Genomic DNA, 14,984 nt, shown 5'->3' on the forward strand with positions numbered 1-14,984 from the left:
CCTAGAAGTGGTATTGCTGGGTCTTATGCTAACTGTTTAATAGTTTGGGGAGCAGCCAGACTATTTTAAAGTGTCTGTACCATTTTACATTCCCATCAGCAATGAAGGAGGGTTCAGTTTCTCCACATCCTCTCGAACGCTGCTATTATCTTTTTGATTATAGCTAAACTAGTGAGTATGAAGGGATATCTCATTATGGCTTTGATTTGCATTTCCCTGATGACCAGTGACATCGAGCATCTTTTCGTTGCCTTATTGGCCATGTCTACATCTTCCTTGGAGAAATGTCTATTCAGATCCTTTGCCCATTTTTAAATTGAGTTATTCATCTTTTTACTGTTGAGTTTAAGAGTTCTTTATATATTCTAGATAAGTCCCTTGTTAGATGTATGATTTGCAAATATTTTCTCCCATTCTGTGGGTTGTCTTTTCATTCTCTTGGTAGTGTCCTTTGAAGTATACATATTTTTAATTTTGATGAAAGCCAACTTGTCTGTTTTTTCTTTTGTTGCTTATGCTTTTGGTCTCATATCTAAGAAACCATTGCCTAATCCAAGGTCATGAAGATTTATACCTATTTTTCTTCTAAGAGTTTTAGCTCTTTCATATAGGTTTTTGTTTCTGAGTTAATTTTTGTAGATGGAGTGAGGTAGGGTCCAATGTTATTCTTTTGCATGGGACTATCTAGTTGTCCCAGTACCGTTTGTTGAAAAGACTGCTTTTTCCCAGTTAAATGGACTTGGCATCCTTGTTGAAAATCAGCTGACCATAGACACATGGTTTTATTTCTGGACTGTTAATTCTATTCCATCGATCTGTGTGTCTCTCTGTATGCCAGAACCATGCTGTCTTGACTACTAGTTTTTAAATGGGATATTTTCTACTTTGTTTAGATACTGTTAGTACCCCAATGCAGATAGCTTAGAAAATACAGAAAAACATTAAGGATAAAAAAAAAATCACCTGTTATCTCACTGAGGAAGATAAAATAAAGATGCAAATGTGTTGCTAGATGTTTTCCATACAGATATATATATATATATAATTTATTTTTTTCCAACATAGTAACACACTATGAATAGTCTTGTAGCTTACGTTTTCTGTTTAACAGTTTGCCATGAACATTTTTCCTTGTCAATAAACATTCTCTGAAAACATGATTTTCCGTGGCTGCCTCGTAGCCGGCTACATGAAAGTGCCCTAATTTACTCATGTAAACTTCTGTCGTTGATTATTGTCTGGCCTGTTTTTACCAGTAGAAACAGTGCTACTGTAAACATCCTCAAAAGAAAGCACCTCTGTGCCATGATTCTGACGATTTCCCTAGGGAAATTCTGGTCGGTGGAACTGGAAAAAAAACTGGAGTTTTATTATGCCAAATGGCCTCCCAGAAATCTGTACCTTTCCCACTAGAGGAGATTTTCACAAAAACTGCCACGTGGAATACAGTCTGACTCAAAAGCTGTTTAGGAGTTGTTTATGTACTTTAAATATTAATCCTTTCTCAGATATGTGATTTGCAAGTACCTTCTGCAGGTTTGCCTTTTACTCTGTAGACAGTGTCCTTGGATGTACAAAAGTTTTTCATTTTGATGAAGTCCAATATATCTCTCTTTTCTTGCCTGTGCTTTTGGTGTTATAGCTAAATCCAATGGCATGAAGATTTCCCTCGCTGTTGTTGTCTATGGTTATATATTTTTCATAGTGCTGGTATCAGTCACTCATTGCCTCGGTAAAGCTGCATAACAAACCACTACAGCAATCATTTGCTCTCACTTATGTGTCTGTGGGCCGATGGGGGAGGGTCAGCAAATCTAGCGAGGCATGACTGAGCTTGATTCTGGGCCCTGTGTGGGTTCAGTCTCCTCACTCTATCTGGGGCATGTTCCTCTCAGGTTGAAAGGCAGGAGCTCCAGAGGCAAGCCCCTCTGCACGAAGATCATGCTTCTGCTAGTATGATCACCCACAGTGATGACCAGGGGGTGGGAATGAACTTGGCAGGTTTGAGGCTGAGAAATGGCTAGTGTGCCTGAAATACGGTGGTGGAAGGGGTAAGGAGGAAAGTGCCACTTACGGATGCATGAAAGATATTTGTCAACTGAATTAATCAAAAGAATGTGTCAATGGAAGTGAATTTACTGAGACGGGAAAAGCAAGGACGGGAACCTATTCAGAGAAGAAATTGGATCGCTGTTGGATAAGTTAAATGTTAGAGACACACCAAGAGGAGATGTTAAGTTGGCAGATGGCTGTATGGGGTAAAGTAGACTCTGCTTGCAAGGAGCTGAGGGTCTTCTTGCAGAAGGAGGATGTGTGAAAGTCTGACTAACCCTTGCAGCTGGGATAGCTGTCTCCAAAAATGTATGAAGGACAAGGGGAGCTGAGGATCCCACTGCCGGCAGAGATCCAGGAAGGCTTCATGGAAGAAGTGGCATTAGAGCTGTGCCCTGCAGTGGGGGCTGGACATGCAAGGTGGGGCCAGGTGGTCCTCCAGATGGAGAGAATAGCCTGGCCGAGGCACAGAGGGAGAACACAGAGTGTGGTGACTGGCAGTGACCCCATGAGGGAGAGGGTGCAAATTTCAGCAACGTGCCAGAGATGGGCCAGGGTCTGTTGGCTGTTACCATGCTGGTGAGTCGGGAGATAGGAGAAAGGTGACCTTGATCAACTCTCTTCTTCCTCCCCACCCTGATGGGACTGGGGATCTGAGGATCAGGAGCCTCAGCTGCCTTTTCTGGAACTCAGAAGTAGAGTGAGTGCCCAGTGCTGGTGACGGTATCGGGAAACTGGCCCTTTCCTAATTGTTGGAGGAAGTGCAACTTCGGGCACCCTCTTTGGAGAGCAGTTTGTCAACAGCTATAAAAATATGAAAATCTCCCACTTCACACGGTGTATAGACATGGGAAAAAGGATATTCATTGTGGCTTTGTTCGTTAATGCGAAAGGTTTAAAACAAACTAAATGTCCATCAGCAGAGGTTAATTATGGTCCCCCTGTATAGAACACTCCGCAGCTACTGAAAAGAGCAAGGCAGCTCTGTGTGTACTGAGATAGAGCCATCTTCAGGATACACTGCCATGAGAAACACCTAGGAGTAGCATAGCATGAATACCACTTGATTTTTTTTTTTAAGAGGAGGAGAGACCTATATGCTATATCCTTACGCGTACCTACAGTACTTCAGGAATTCTTGATTGCCTCTGGGCATGTGTGGGCTTGGGTAGAAAGGAGACTCACTTCCTGCGCTACATCCTCCTGTACAATTATTTACCCTGTCTGTGTATGACTTCCAAAAAGGACAGAATAAAATATAGTTCCTGCTGAATGATTTTTTAAAAAGTATAGGTTGAGGGGACTCAAGACACCTAGCCCCCTGTGGAGGATGCTGGACCACCTGACACGCCACCATGGGGGTCTCAGGCTGTGCCCCTCGCAGCCCTGCTTGGCTCACCTCCCCCCACCCCCACCCCTGGTTCACTCGGTGGGAGCTTTGGGGAGGGACCCAGGGAAGGGCACAAGAATATAATGGCCACAGGGTGGTCTTTTCCCTCCTTCCAAGTAGGGTCCCTGTAAGTGACCTTCCATCCTAGCAGCCTCCCCAGACAGTGGCCTGGATGGTGTGGGCTTTGAAGTGTGGCCATCCGTGGCCCTAACAATGTGCCTGCAGATGTCTCCTTGCACGCACAAACATCTCTGTGTGTAGTGGTGGTGAATAATCCCCAAATTGTCTTTGATTTCTGCAGTGTATTTCTATTCAAAGTTGAGTGCGTCTGATTTTATGGGAATTCATAACAGTTCAAACGAAATCGTGGCACCCTGCTGTGAAAATCTCTCAATCCTGAGAAGCTGAAATGCTCAGGTGTCCCCTCCTGCCCTTTCCCTCCCCCTCTGCTCTGTCCCCTTGCCTGCTGGGATGGAAAGCACTGCCTGTCGGCATGCTGAGTGCACCCTCTGCCCCTGCGTCTCCTGACTGGGCTGCGGGGAGAGGTGGGCAACGGTGACAGGAGGGCCTGCGCAGGAGCTGAGCCCAGAGTGGGCTGGTTTCCCGGAAGAGGAGAGAGTGCTTTGCTCCGACGAGCATGCTTTCTAGTCTGTCCAGGAAGCCAGGCTGCGATGGGCTGCATCTCGGGTTCGGTGCAAAGGCATTTGATGAAACCCCTGCGGATCGGGAGGGGTTTGAGAGGAACCTGGCTCCCTCCAGCCTGGGGAAAGGGGAGACAGGAAGGAGGGGCCCTCCAAGGTTGGGCCAGGGGCCCCCCTGCTGCAGTTCACAGAGCCCAGTTTGCAGATGTGAGAGAGCGGATGAGTACATTAGGGCACTCGTTTTACTTTTAAATTTCAGGACCTCCCCCTGACCCCCCACCCGGGGGGACAACCCTCGGGAGAGGGCCAAGCTTCAGACCTGGGCCTGGTCTGCAAGGCCTGGGCTTTAGCCACTCTGTTGCTAATGCGTCTCCGTGGGCGGAGCAGGGGGAAGTCGTCCGTGATGGGCCTCATCAGACCTCCTCCCCGCGGGGTGGGAAGGTAGCCTGGCTGGGCTGGCAGGGCCTCAGAACTGGGACCCACTTCCCGGGAGGGAGTGAACTCCTGTCCCTAGAAGGGTCTGAACAGCTTCGGAGGGGTACGGTTAACCTGAGGATCCGCCCAGCTCCGAGGGTCTCCTGTGGCTTTCAGACCTAGGACCGCGGGCCTCAGGGAAGTTCAGAAGAGCATAGGAAGGAACTTTCTAATCAGAGTTGTCTGTCTGTTCACAGGCTGCTGGCAACGTTTTGGTAGGGTGGACACAAGCTAGGTCTCTGACTGTTAAAACATTGAATATTTATTATAGAAAATGAGGAAAATGAAAATCGTATGTAGAAGAATATAAAGTCAGCCATAAACTCACCAGATGAAACCACTGTTTCACGTAACAGTCCTGTATGTGTTGTGTACCCCCCCCACACACACACACTCACACTCACACATGTACACAGCCGTACACAATCCTCTGAGCGCTTCCTGTGGACATCCCACAACTGAACCAGTCCCCCTTGGCTGTCTGGGCTGTTCTGTTGTCATAAATAACACAGCAGCGAATGTTCTGTGGCTGAGTGTCCATGCTCGGCCGTGATGATTTCCTCAGCTAAAGTTCTGGAAGTGGAATCGCTGGGCCACGAGGGTATACACACCTTCAGGCTCTTCATACAGATTTCAAATATTGATTGATTCTCAGCCAAGTTGCCTCAGCTTGAGGGTGCGGGAGCCCTGGTGATCCTGTCCCTCTGGTGGCTTCAAGTGCCCATGACGCCCGCATTCACATCTCTAGCCCCACCTCAGGCCTGAGCTCTAGTTGAGGGTATCCTCCTGCCCCATCCAGCATTGCTACTTGGCTGTCAGCAGCCATTCCAAACTCACCGTGCCCCAACCTGAGCTTCAGATCTTGCCCCTCAGCTGGTCCCACCCGCAGCCTTCCCCTGTCCTGGTTAATCGCATCTCCATCCTTCCAGGTGCTTGGGCCAAAACCCTCTGCTCAGTTCTTTCTAGCACAGCTATATCCTCTCCAGCAAGAAACCCTCTCAGCTGTACTCTGAAAATGCCCGGAGTCTGCCAGATCTCACACCCGCTACCCCTACCCTGCTGGAGCCCCCGGCATCTGTGGCTTGCATCACTGTGGTAGCCTCCACAACTGTCTGCCTGTATCTGCCCTTGCCTCCTGCTGTGAGTCCTCAACTCCACAGCCAGAGTTCTCCTTGAAACCTTGAGTCACTCTCATCCCTCTTGGCTGTCTGAAGACCACGACTCCCAGTTTACTCATGTCCGTGGTTTACAAGGTGCCCATGGTGGTCCCATTGTTCTCTGCCCTCATCTCTTACAACTCTCCCCACTGTGCACGCCGCTTCAGCCACACTGGCCTCCTCGCTGTTCCTCAGGCATGCTAGCACGTCTTGCCCCAGGGCCTTTGCAAAGGCTGTTGCCTCTGTCCAGAAGGCCTTTCTCCCAGATAACCACACAGCTCATTCTCTTGCCTCCTCATGTGTTGGTTCATACATCACCTTCAGTGGTACTCAGACCTCTTGCCGCGCTCCTGCCTTCCTTCCTTAGCACTTACCATCCCGAACTCACTGTAGAACTTGTTCACCGACTCTCTGTGTTGGGCTCGCTTAGGCGTGCCAGCTCCCCACCCCCACCAGGTCATCAGCCTGTTCTCTTCTCTAGGCCGCTGTCTAGCGCAGTGCCTGGCCCACAGCCGGTGATGTCGGGGCAGACATGTGCAATGGGGCCACACCTCTCCGTGTAGCTCATAAGCTCTCTCAGGTGTAGGTGGAGGCTTTGATTTTATTTGGGGAGGAGGTGATTCCTATGTGGGGGTGAGTCCCGGGTTGCTGTAAGTGCGCCACCGGCCGGAGCCTTCCCTGCTGGCCCTCAGCCCAGGCCTCCATGAGCAGCAGGTCGTTATGGGCTGATGACAGGACAAGGTGAAGGCCAGTCTGGGCAGGGTTGCTGCCTTGAATCTGGGAAATTCTGTAGTCTGCTCCCTCCAGGGACAAAGGTGTGAACCTCTAGGGGATGGTGCTGGAGGAGGCGTGGGGGGTGCGGAGGGAGAACTTGGTCACCCCTGATGGTGCGTGCATTGTCTTATTGGTACTGGTTCCAGGGGCAGTGCCTGTCAGATGTCAGCGTGGAAGGGCAGACTAAACAGGAGCCTGCTCACCAGCCCTAGTTGTACCTCTTCTTTTGGCACACGCACTTGGCCTTGCTGCTGGCTCCTGTATACTGTGGCTGTGGAGCATGTTGTATTCTCACCCAGGTCTGGCTTAATAGCCTCTGAGTAGATGCAGGGTCCTGCCCAGGGCCTTCCCACCAGGCCCTCAGTGTGGGCCTGCCCTGGGGCACATGTCTGAGCTCAGCAAGGGTTGGGGCTGAGGCTGGGAGACCTTGGGCTTGAGCACTTACTGGCTGTGTGACCTTGGGCAAGTTGTTTAACCTCTCCAAGCCCCAGCATGTAGGACACACTACACACCATGGTGGCTGGCATGTACTATGTGCTCAGTAAGTGTTAGCAGTATGCATCCTTGAACTCTGTGCAGCTCACATCTCAGCTCCCCTAGAAGGCTCAGGAGTTCTCTCTTTGCATGGCCCTGGGCAGTGACAGGCGCAGGTGCTTTTTGATATCTCACATGCATTGCCAGCCTTTCTCATGACCCTGTATCCCTCCCACAGTGCCTGCTTCAGGGCTTGGCATGAAAACGGATGTTGGAAATTGGCAGCCTGAGGGCTTTGGGTCCTGGCTTCGGGTCTTCTTGGCAGTGGGTATGTTTGAGAGATTTCTGGAAAGCTTCCTGTGAGAATGGGTTTTGGGACAGCCGGCTCTAACCCTGCTTGTACCTCTGGGACTTATACCAGGCCGGACAGGAAGCCCAGCACAGAAGGGTGTGTGTCTATGTTTCCTGGTCCAGTGGTGACAGGTGAGGGTCAGTGGGAGCTCAGGCTGAATCCTGAGGGTGGCACAGCCTTGCATGGTAGAGAAGGCCATGGAGCTCTGCTGGCCAGGAGATGGGAAGGCCTGGAGGCTGGGGAAGCAGCTGTTTCACAAGGCGGAGCGAGGTCAGGCAATGCCGGGGGACCCATGCCACTCGCTGCAGCCCCAGCACCTAGGGAATGCCGGCAGGCAAAGGCAGCATGTATCGCAACACCTGCTGTGGAGGTTGGGGCCCACGGGCCTCTTCCCATTGCCACTAGCCTCTGTTCTCTCTGGACCTTGCTTTCCTCTTCTTGGCCAGAGGGACCAGAGGAAGAATAAGATCTGGGATCTCCGGGAAAACTCAGTAGTAGGATGGACCCACTTGGTCCTGCCCACTCTGCTTCACCCTTTGGAGCCTGTGTCCCCTCGACCTAGCGTCTGTGCCACCTTGCCCCAAGGCAAGAATGGAGAGTCAGGATGGAACAAAGATTGTCCCTGCTGTTGGATGCTCCAGAGATGGCCTCTGCCAATCCCGTCAAGTGAGGGCTGTGTTTGGCTGCCCTTGACTGACAGAAGGGGGGCACTGAGGCAGTGTGAGTGCCTCTGAAGGGGAAACAGACATTTAAGGAGAGAGGATGGGAACAGTGTGCCCAGCAGCGTCAGAGCCTGAGCCAGCTCGTGGAAAGTGAGATGCATCATGCACTCGTGTGTGTTGTGCACACATGCTCACTTCTTTGTGTCACATTCATCCTGTGTCTATTGTGTTGTGTATTGTCCTCCTTGAGGGAGGGACCACGCCTTCCCCTTTCATAGATTAGGAAAGGGGGTGGACAGCAGCATGGTGTGATGGAAATAGCGTGGAACTCAGGTCCAATCCTAGGTGACCTCTCTGAGCCTTAATTTCCTCATCTGTAAAATGGGGACAATAATAACTACATTTTAGAGATATTTGGGAAGCTTGAATAAAGTCGTACCTGTGAAAATCCCAGGCTTGTGGGAGTTGCCTAGTAAGTGTTCATTTTCTTCCTTCCTTTCTTCCGCTGCAGACTTCCTGCAGCACCCAGCAGAACGGTGTGCACTCCCAGCTATTTGTGGACGATCTTCTCAGCAGATGTTGTTTAATTCTCATAACAGCTGGTTTCCAAAGGCAGAGGGCTGGAGATTTTTTTTAAAAGACACTCACTCACTAGGAGATGTCAGAGTGTCACTTAATTGCTCTGTGCCTCGGTTTCTCCTCTTCTAAATCAGGGATAATGCTTGTGATGTTGGCTAGCTTCTTTGCAGCATACGGTAGGCTAATGCAAGATAACAGATGGAAAGTGGTTTGAACATTTAGAAAAAGGCGTCGTCACTGGTAGTTAGGGAAATGCAAATTAAAACAACAAGGCCATTCCATTTTTCATGCTTCCAATTGGCAGCCATTTAAAAAAGGGATCACTTCCAGGTGGGCACAGAGGCCCTCTCATACACTTCTAGATGGAGTGGGAATTGCCACAGTCTTTACAGAAAGTAATATGACAGTGGCTAAGAAAAGTTTACATACGTGCTCTGTGTTGTATTTAACTGGCCCATTAATGCCGCTGTTGGAGAACCAAGATTGAGAGCAAAGTCCCAACACAGTTACATGCAGAGAGATGCCCACGGTGACATTGCCTGTGTGGCAAGAACCTGTAAACACTCACATACCCAACAATAGGGGATGTTTGTCTCCATGATGAAACGTCCATACGATGAACTGTTATCTAGCTCTGAAAATGGAGGAAGTGGATGTGGCAGTGTTGACCTGGCGGGCTGTCTGTGAATTATTACGACATGAGAAAAGTGAGTTTCTTTTGTGTAGAGGGTAACTTCATCGTCCTAAAGGGAAACAGCAACCACACCACTCGTACGCCTTTGTAACGTGAACATATCTGCTTGGGTGTGGAGAAGGGCCTCGTAGATGCACGCCAGGCCCAAGCTGCCCACTCTGGCCATCAGACAGGTCACGTGTGGCTCATGAAAATGGAATTATTTGCCAACATTTACAAATTGAATTCATAGTAAAAACCAAACTTCCAGCTTTTCATTGAGAAAAATCAGAAGCTCTGGGCACCCTGCACCCACATTCCCTCTTGGCTGAAATACATCAGCAGCTGCTGCTTTTGGACAGAGTGTTGGCCTCCAAATGACCATCATTCCCACCACTGGGGTCTCCTTATTTGTATGCCCTGCCTGCCCCTGTGATAGGCTGCTGACCTCTGGAAACGCAAAGGGGTGGAAATACAGGGATATGATGGGCATTTGTCTTTTATTACGTGACAACATCTTAGAATCTTTTATTTCCCACGTCACTGTTTCATACTTGGTAATTAGAACATTTTAAGTACAGTATTCAAGGAAAACACGAGGGCACCGCGGGCCATTGTGTGTGGTGTGGGACAGGATCCACCCTCCACTTGGCACCCGGCTGGGAGAGGGAGTCGGCTCCAGGTCCGGAACTGAGAGATCTGAGCCCTGTGCCCTTTCTGAAGCCCTTGCCCCGAGGTCTTGCAGAGATGTGAAGTCTCTCCACAAAACCCTTTTCTTCAACTCCCTTCTCCTCCCCAAGGCTTTCCTGAGCATTTAACGATAAGGGAGGTGGCATGTCAACTTGGGTCCAGATGCTGACCCCACCACTCACTAGTTGGGGATCTCTGAGCAGATTGTTTAACGGCTCTCGGCCTTCAGACCTCACCTTGTGAACTGGGGAGGCTAATGCCTCCCAGGCAAGGTGCACAGTAGGTGCTCCCTGAAGGAGGATGTGTGGGCCCTTGGCTAGGCTGTGGGGATGCAGAGGTGAGTGGGCCGTGAGCTGAGACACGGAGGTGAGACAGCGTTAGCGGAAGGTAGGGATCCCCAGCTGAGGAGCATGGGCCCCTCCCGGTGTCACTGCTGGTCTCCAGGGAGGCCTGCTCCAGAGCCGCTGGGCGTAAGAAGGAACCAGAGGGCCGTGGCCCTGCTGTAATGGGGCCGGGCAGGCCACGGCCGCGACGGGAGGGAGCAGCCCTCCCGCCGCCCACCCGCAACCCCCACCCCACTACACTTAGAGATGGGAGCTTGCTTTGCTAAGCCTCTGGCAGCTGGACCCCAGCTCTCTCTAGAGCTTAGCTAGAGAGAAAAGTCCGGCTCCAGCTTTCCACAGACTTGCTGGAGGGCCCTGGTCAGGTTACCTCCCTTCTCTGTGCCTCTTTGGACACCATGGCCTGGGGGCTGCTTTCATATCCAAGGTTATGAGATGATACTGCAGATATAAAAACAGGAAAAGACATGTTCATTGGGCACTTTGGCTGGCGGGTGGGGGGGGGGGGTGGCGGCTGCCGACCCGCTCTGAGACCCCTGGGTTCCTGCTCAGCACCCACCTCCTAACTCTGTCCCCACTAAACCAGGTTCCACCGCCCTCGAGGGATGCTGTCCTGGAGGATAGAGGCAGCAGCCCCTCCCTCTGCCCACTGAGGCCCGCATGTGTCACAAACCTGTCCCTGTGCCCCCTGAGCCCTGCCCACAAGCCGTGCAGTCGGCCTCCACGAGGGCACAGAGGGGACTGTTGCCCATGCCCTCAGCCCAGTCGTGCCACACCACTCTCAGCACTGGACAATGACAGAACCCCAGGGTACAGACCCTGTCTTCTTCCCCATGTGCCCCGCCCGCCCCCCCACCCCCGTCTGCACCGATTCTCTCTCCTCCCTTCTCAGGCCCAATTCTCCCGGAGCTGCAGGGCTGAGGCAGCGCTGCACAGCCTGCAAGAGCAGGCGCTCCAATAGGACGTTTCTCACCCTCCCCTCCTTTTGTCCCCAGGAGCCATGAGGTGCCACGTCGCTTCCAGCTGCCTCGTGGTCTGGCTGTCTGTGCTGATCTCTGGATGCTGTGGTAAGTTCAGTCCTCCGCCTTCTCTCCCCACAGCGAGCACGGGAGGCCAGGCTGGACAGTGTGTGGCTGGCGTTTGTGCTCTGGGACTCTCAAGACCCTGCCTTGCCGTGTGTGTGACTGGGCACTCACTTCCCTTTCTGGGCCTCAGTTGCTTCTGCAGCCCTCACAGGGCTGAAAATACCAGCCATCTCCAGGGCCTGGGACACATGAGGGAAGGGGAGGAGAAATACTTGAGAAATACTTGAGCTCTAAGGGGAGGCATCTATGGCCGTGAACTGTCCTTCTGGGATGCGGGGACTGGCCCCAGTTCTAGTCGGTTTCACAGTTGTCTTTTGAGCACCTACTGTGTGACACTGTGTGCCCTACTGTGTCCAACTCTGGGGGTATGGAAGAAATGACATTCTCGGGCGCTCAGGGGCTCACCAGGGAGAAAGACACAGATAGGATTGCTCTAAGCAGGGTGGATAAAGTGGTAATAAAGGATGTACAGAGCTCCAGAGAAGCCCATCAGAAGAAAAGATTAATTGAACTTGCGGGCACAGGAGAGACCCAGCCAGAAGGGAGACGTTTCATCTGGGCTCTGAAGACTGAGAAGTCATTTTAAAGGGGGGAGAGGGAAGAAGGGAACCCTGGAGGAGGGAATAGTTTGAGCGAGGGTGCGGCTGCCAGGAGTCTTTCTTCTCTGCAGGGCGGGCAGCCCTCCTTCCCCCGGCCTTGCAGCAGCCAGGTCAGTGCCAGCTTTAGTGCCCACTGAGGAGGCCAGGAAAGGCCTGGGCATTTGCCTCTCCTGGACACCGGGAGCAAAGCAGCTCTGGTGTACATGAAGGAAGGCCAGGACAGCAGGCACAGCTGGCTCGGTGTCCCGCGGGACCAGGGTGTCCTCAGGGAAGAGCTATGGGCAGAGCGTGCCTGGCGACACAGGCAAACGTATTCCTGAGGGGCGTCGGCTCCTTCTCTCACTCCAGGGAGCCGGGAGCCTCTGGAGGAAACCAGAGCTTCATGCTTGGTGGACTGCTGCTGGCATCCTGCTGCCCAAGAGTCCCTTGAAGGTCCCGTCTCCTGGCTTCCATGCTGGGAGGAATCTCTGCTGGAATGCCCCTGTGATGGGGAGCTCACGCCCATCCAAGCAGCGCAGGGTTATGGCACAGCCTCAAAGCCTCTCAGGCGCAGAGCCACAAGGGGTCTCAGACCCTCCCTCTTTCCACCCCTGGGCCAGCTGCTTCTCCAGGTGTCAAGTTTCTCCTTTGTAAAGCCCCATTCGGGGAGGGCTCAGTGAGGGGCACCCGAGACCCTCAGCTCTGACCCTCTGGGTTTGCTTGTTGGTGTCCTCAGACTCCTCAGGGACTCTGTGACCTTGGACACTCATGCCCTCCCCCGCCCTCCCCGTTAAAAAGAAATATAACAGGTGCTAAGAGCTTGGCTGCCTTCCTAGAAGAGGTGCAGTCTCCCCTTGAGCTCTCTAGATCACAGGCGGCTCACGCATCCAAATTGCAGCAGCCATCATAACAGTGACGCCGTGCACAGGACACCTCTGGCAGGGAGGCAGGGTGGCAGGGTGAGAGGGCAGTGAGGGCTTTTTGTCTTCATCTTGAGGCTGGGAAACGGTGGCCAGAGAGGTAGAGCGATTTGCCCAGGCCACACAGCAGCGAGTGGCAGGGCGTACAAGGCCTCACCTGGTCGCCGCGCTGTGCTCCCTGTCCTGTGCACCTTCCCTGTCATGAGTTGAGGGCGGGGTCTAGGGCTGTGCCCAACATGGACCTCAGCGAGAACCATTGTGCCTTCAGAGGCCTGGGCAGGTGGGCCTGGGCTGGGGTTGGGCTTTCCTGGTTCCAGTCCAGGCTCTGCCACTTGCCAGTGTCCTTCAAGCCCTAAGAGGAATCCCCTGTCCCATCCCACGGTTCTGAGTGAAGTCTGTGTTTCCTGGTCTGGTGGATGCCTTGTCCTTCCCACATCACGTGCCTGGACGGCTCCGCTCCTCCACATCTTCCCAGCTTTGCTTCCTTCCGGGATCTTTCCCTTCCTCGCCGCGTGTGGAAGGCCTGTCATCCAGCACCACAGCTCGAATCTGCCTTCTGTGTGAGCCTCCCCGTCTCCCTTCTCCCCTCAGGCCTGTGGTGGTTAAAAACTTGATTCTTGGGCTTCCCTGGTGGCGCAGTGGTTGAGAGTCCGCCTGCCGATGCAGGGGACGCGGGTTTGTGCCCCGGTCCGGGAAGATCCCACATGCCGCGGAGCGGCTGGGCCCGTGAGCCGTGGCCGCTGAGCCTGCGCGTCCGGAGCCTGTGCTCCACAGCAGGAGAGGCCACAGCAGTGTTGAAATAAATACTTAAAGCTGGTGGACCCGCATCTACTTTGTAGGGAAGGGTAAGTGTGAGTGGGCCGGGGATGCAGGGAGAAGGCATCCAGGGCAGAACAAACAGTAGGTGCCAAAGCAGGGAATGAGCATGTGTGGGGCAGGGACAGAGGAGTGCATCGTGGGTGCGGGCAGCTGGGCTCTCGTTCCTCCACAGAAGTCGCCTGTTGTCCCCTCCCCTCGCACGGGCCCTCACGTTCCCACTTGGCCGGAGGCCTCAAAGCTCCTGAGGCAGCGGTTTGCCTCTGGAGAACACAGCCTTCATGCCTTAAAAGTGTCTTTTAAGGGAACAGGCGACCTGTGGGCACCCCCCTTTCCCACCCTCCCATCACCCTCCCAGTCCCCACTGACAGCCCAAGGCCACTGGGCTTCCTAGGGTGGGAGCCTGTTCCCAGATCACGGTCCTGCTTGGTATGTGGCAGGCGACGTACGTCCCCGAGGCTCTGCCCAGCCACCCGTGCAGAGCTCTCAGTGGCTGATTATCGGCAGGTCCTGTAAAACAAAATTTGAAAACGAACGATGCTGCTGCAGGTGACGTTTTTTCTGGCTGGTTTCCCTCCCATTGCCCCAGCCTGAGCCCATGCCGAATTCCCTGGTCACCCCTGAGCCTTCTACCCTGGCTCAGCTGTTTTCTGTAAGGGAGCCCAAAGCCCCCAGCGGGGATCCAAAGCCTCCCCCTCTGGCTGAGCAGGCAGCACTGTCGTTAATACCAATATTAATAATAGCTACCATTTATCGAGTGCTTGCTGTGTGCGGGAGCACGGCGCTAAGTGCTTTATGTATGTAATCTCATTCAATACTCAACACAGCCAAGAAGCAAGTCCTATCGTTATCGTTATTTTACACCTGAGCAAACTGAGGCATGGGGAGGTCATATGACTAGAAAGAGGCACAGGGAGACCACAAACAAAGGTGAAGCCCTTGACCACTGGCCTCTGAGCCTTTCTGAGGCTCTTGAGTGTGTGAGGAGCCCCAGGTTCCTCATATGAGAGGGTGGAGGTGTGTGGGCGAGTGCATATGTGTAGTTGTGGTGGTCAGGGAGGGCTTCCTGGAAGAAGGGACATCTAAGGCAAAACTTGAAGGATAAATAGGAATTTGGCAAGTGAAGGCAAAAGGGCCAGCAGTCCTGGCCAGGAGGGGAGAGAGAGGCTACAGTGCTTGCAGAACCAGAAATGACATCAGCTTGGGTGCCTGAGCAGAGGGGGTGGGGGTGGAGATTCCATTAGTTCTGCCTGCTCCCCACTAGGAGGTCTCCAGCAATGACGGAAGTACTAGCTTCTGTGTTCTTGAGCCTGGCCCAAGCTCTGA

At 52.7% G+C, this 14,984-nt stretch overlaps 1 protein-coding gene across 1 annotated transcript in view; it reads left to right on the forward strand.

Annotated features, from left to right (window-relative positions):
- The window catches only part of LOC116741928 (cadherin-23-like), a 334,451-nt gene that overhangs the window by 24,631 nt on the left and 294,836 nt on the right, over nt 1-14,984 (forward strand). Inside the window, exon 2 of the mRNA XM_032609100.1 lies at nt 11,255-11,326. Coding sequence (XP_032464991.1) covers nt 11,260-11,326 — 67 coding nt within the window. The 5' untranslated portion in view covers nt 11,255-11,259. The remainder of the gene's footprint in view (nt 1-11,254; nt 11,327-14,984) is intronic.

Source organism: Phocoena sinus, chromosome 16 (assembly GCF_008692025.1).
Source record: "Phocoena sinus isolate mPhoSin1 chromosome 16, mPhoSin1.pri, whole genome shotgun sequence".
Classification (NCBI taxonomy): domain Eukaryota; kingdom Metazoa; phylum Chordata; class Mammalia; order Artiodactyla; family Phocoenidae; genus Phocoena; species Phocoena sinus.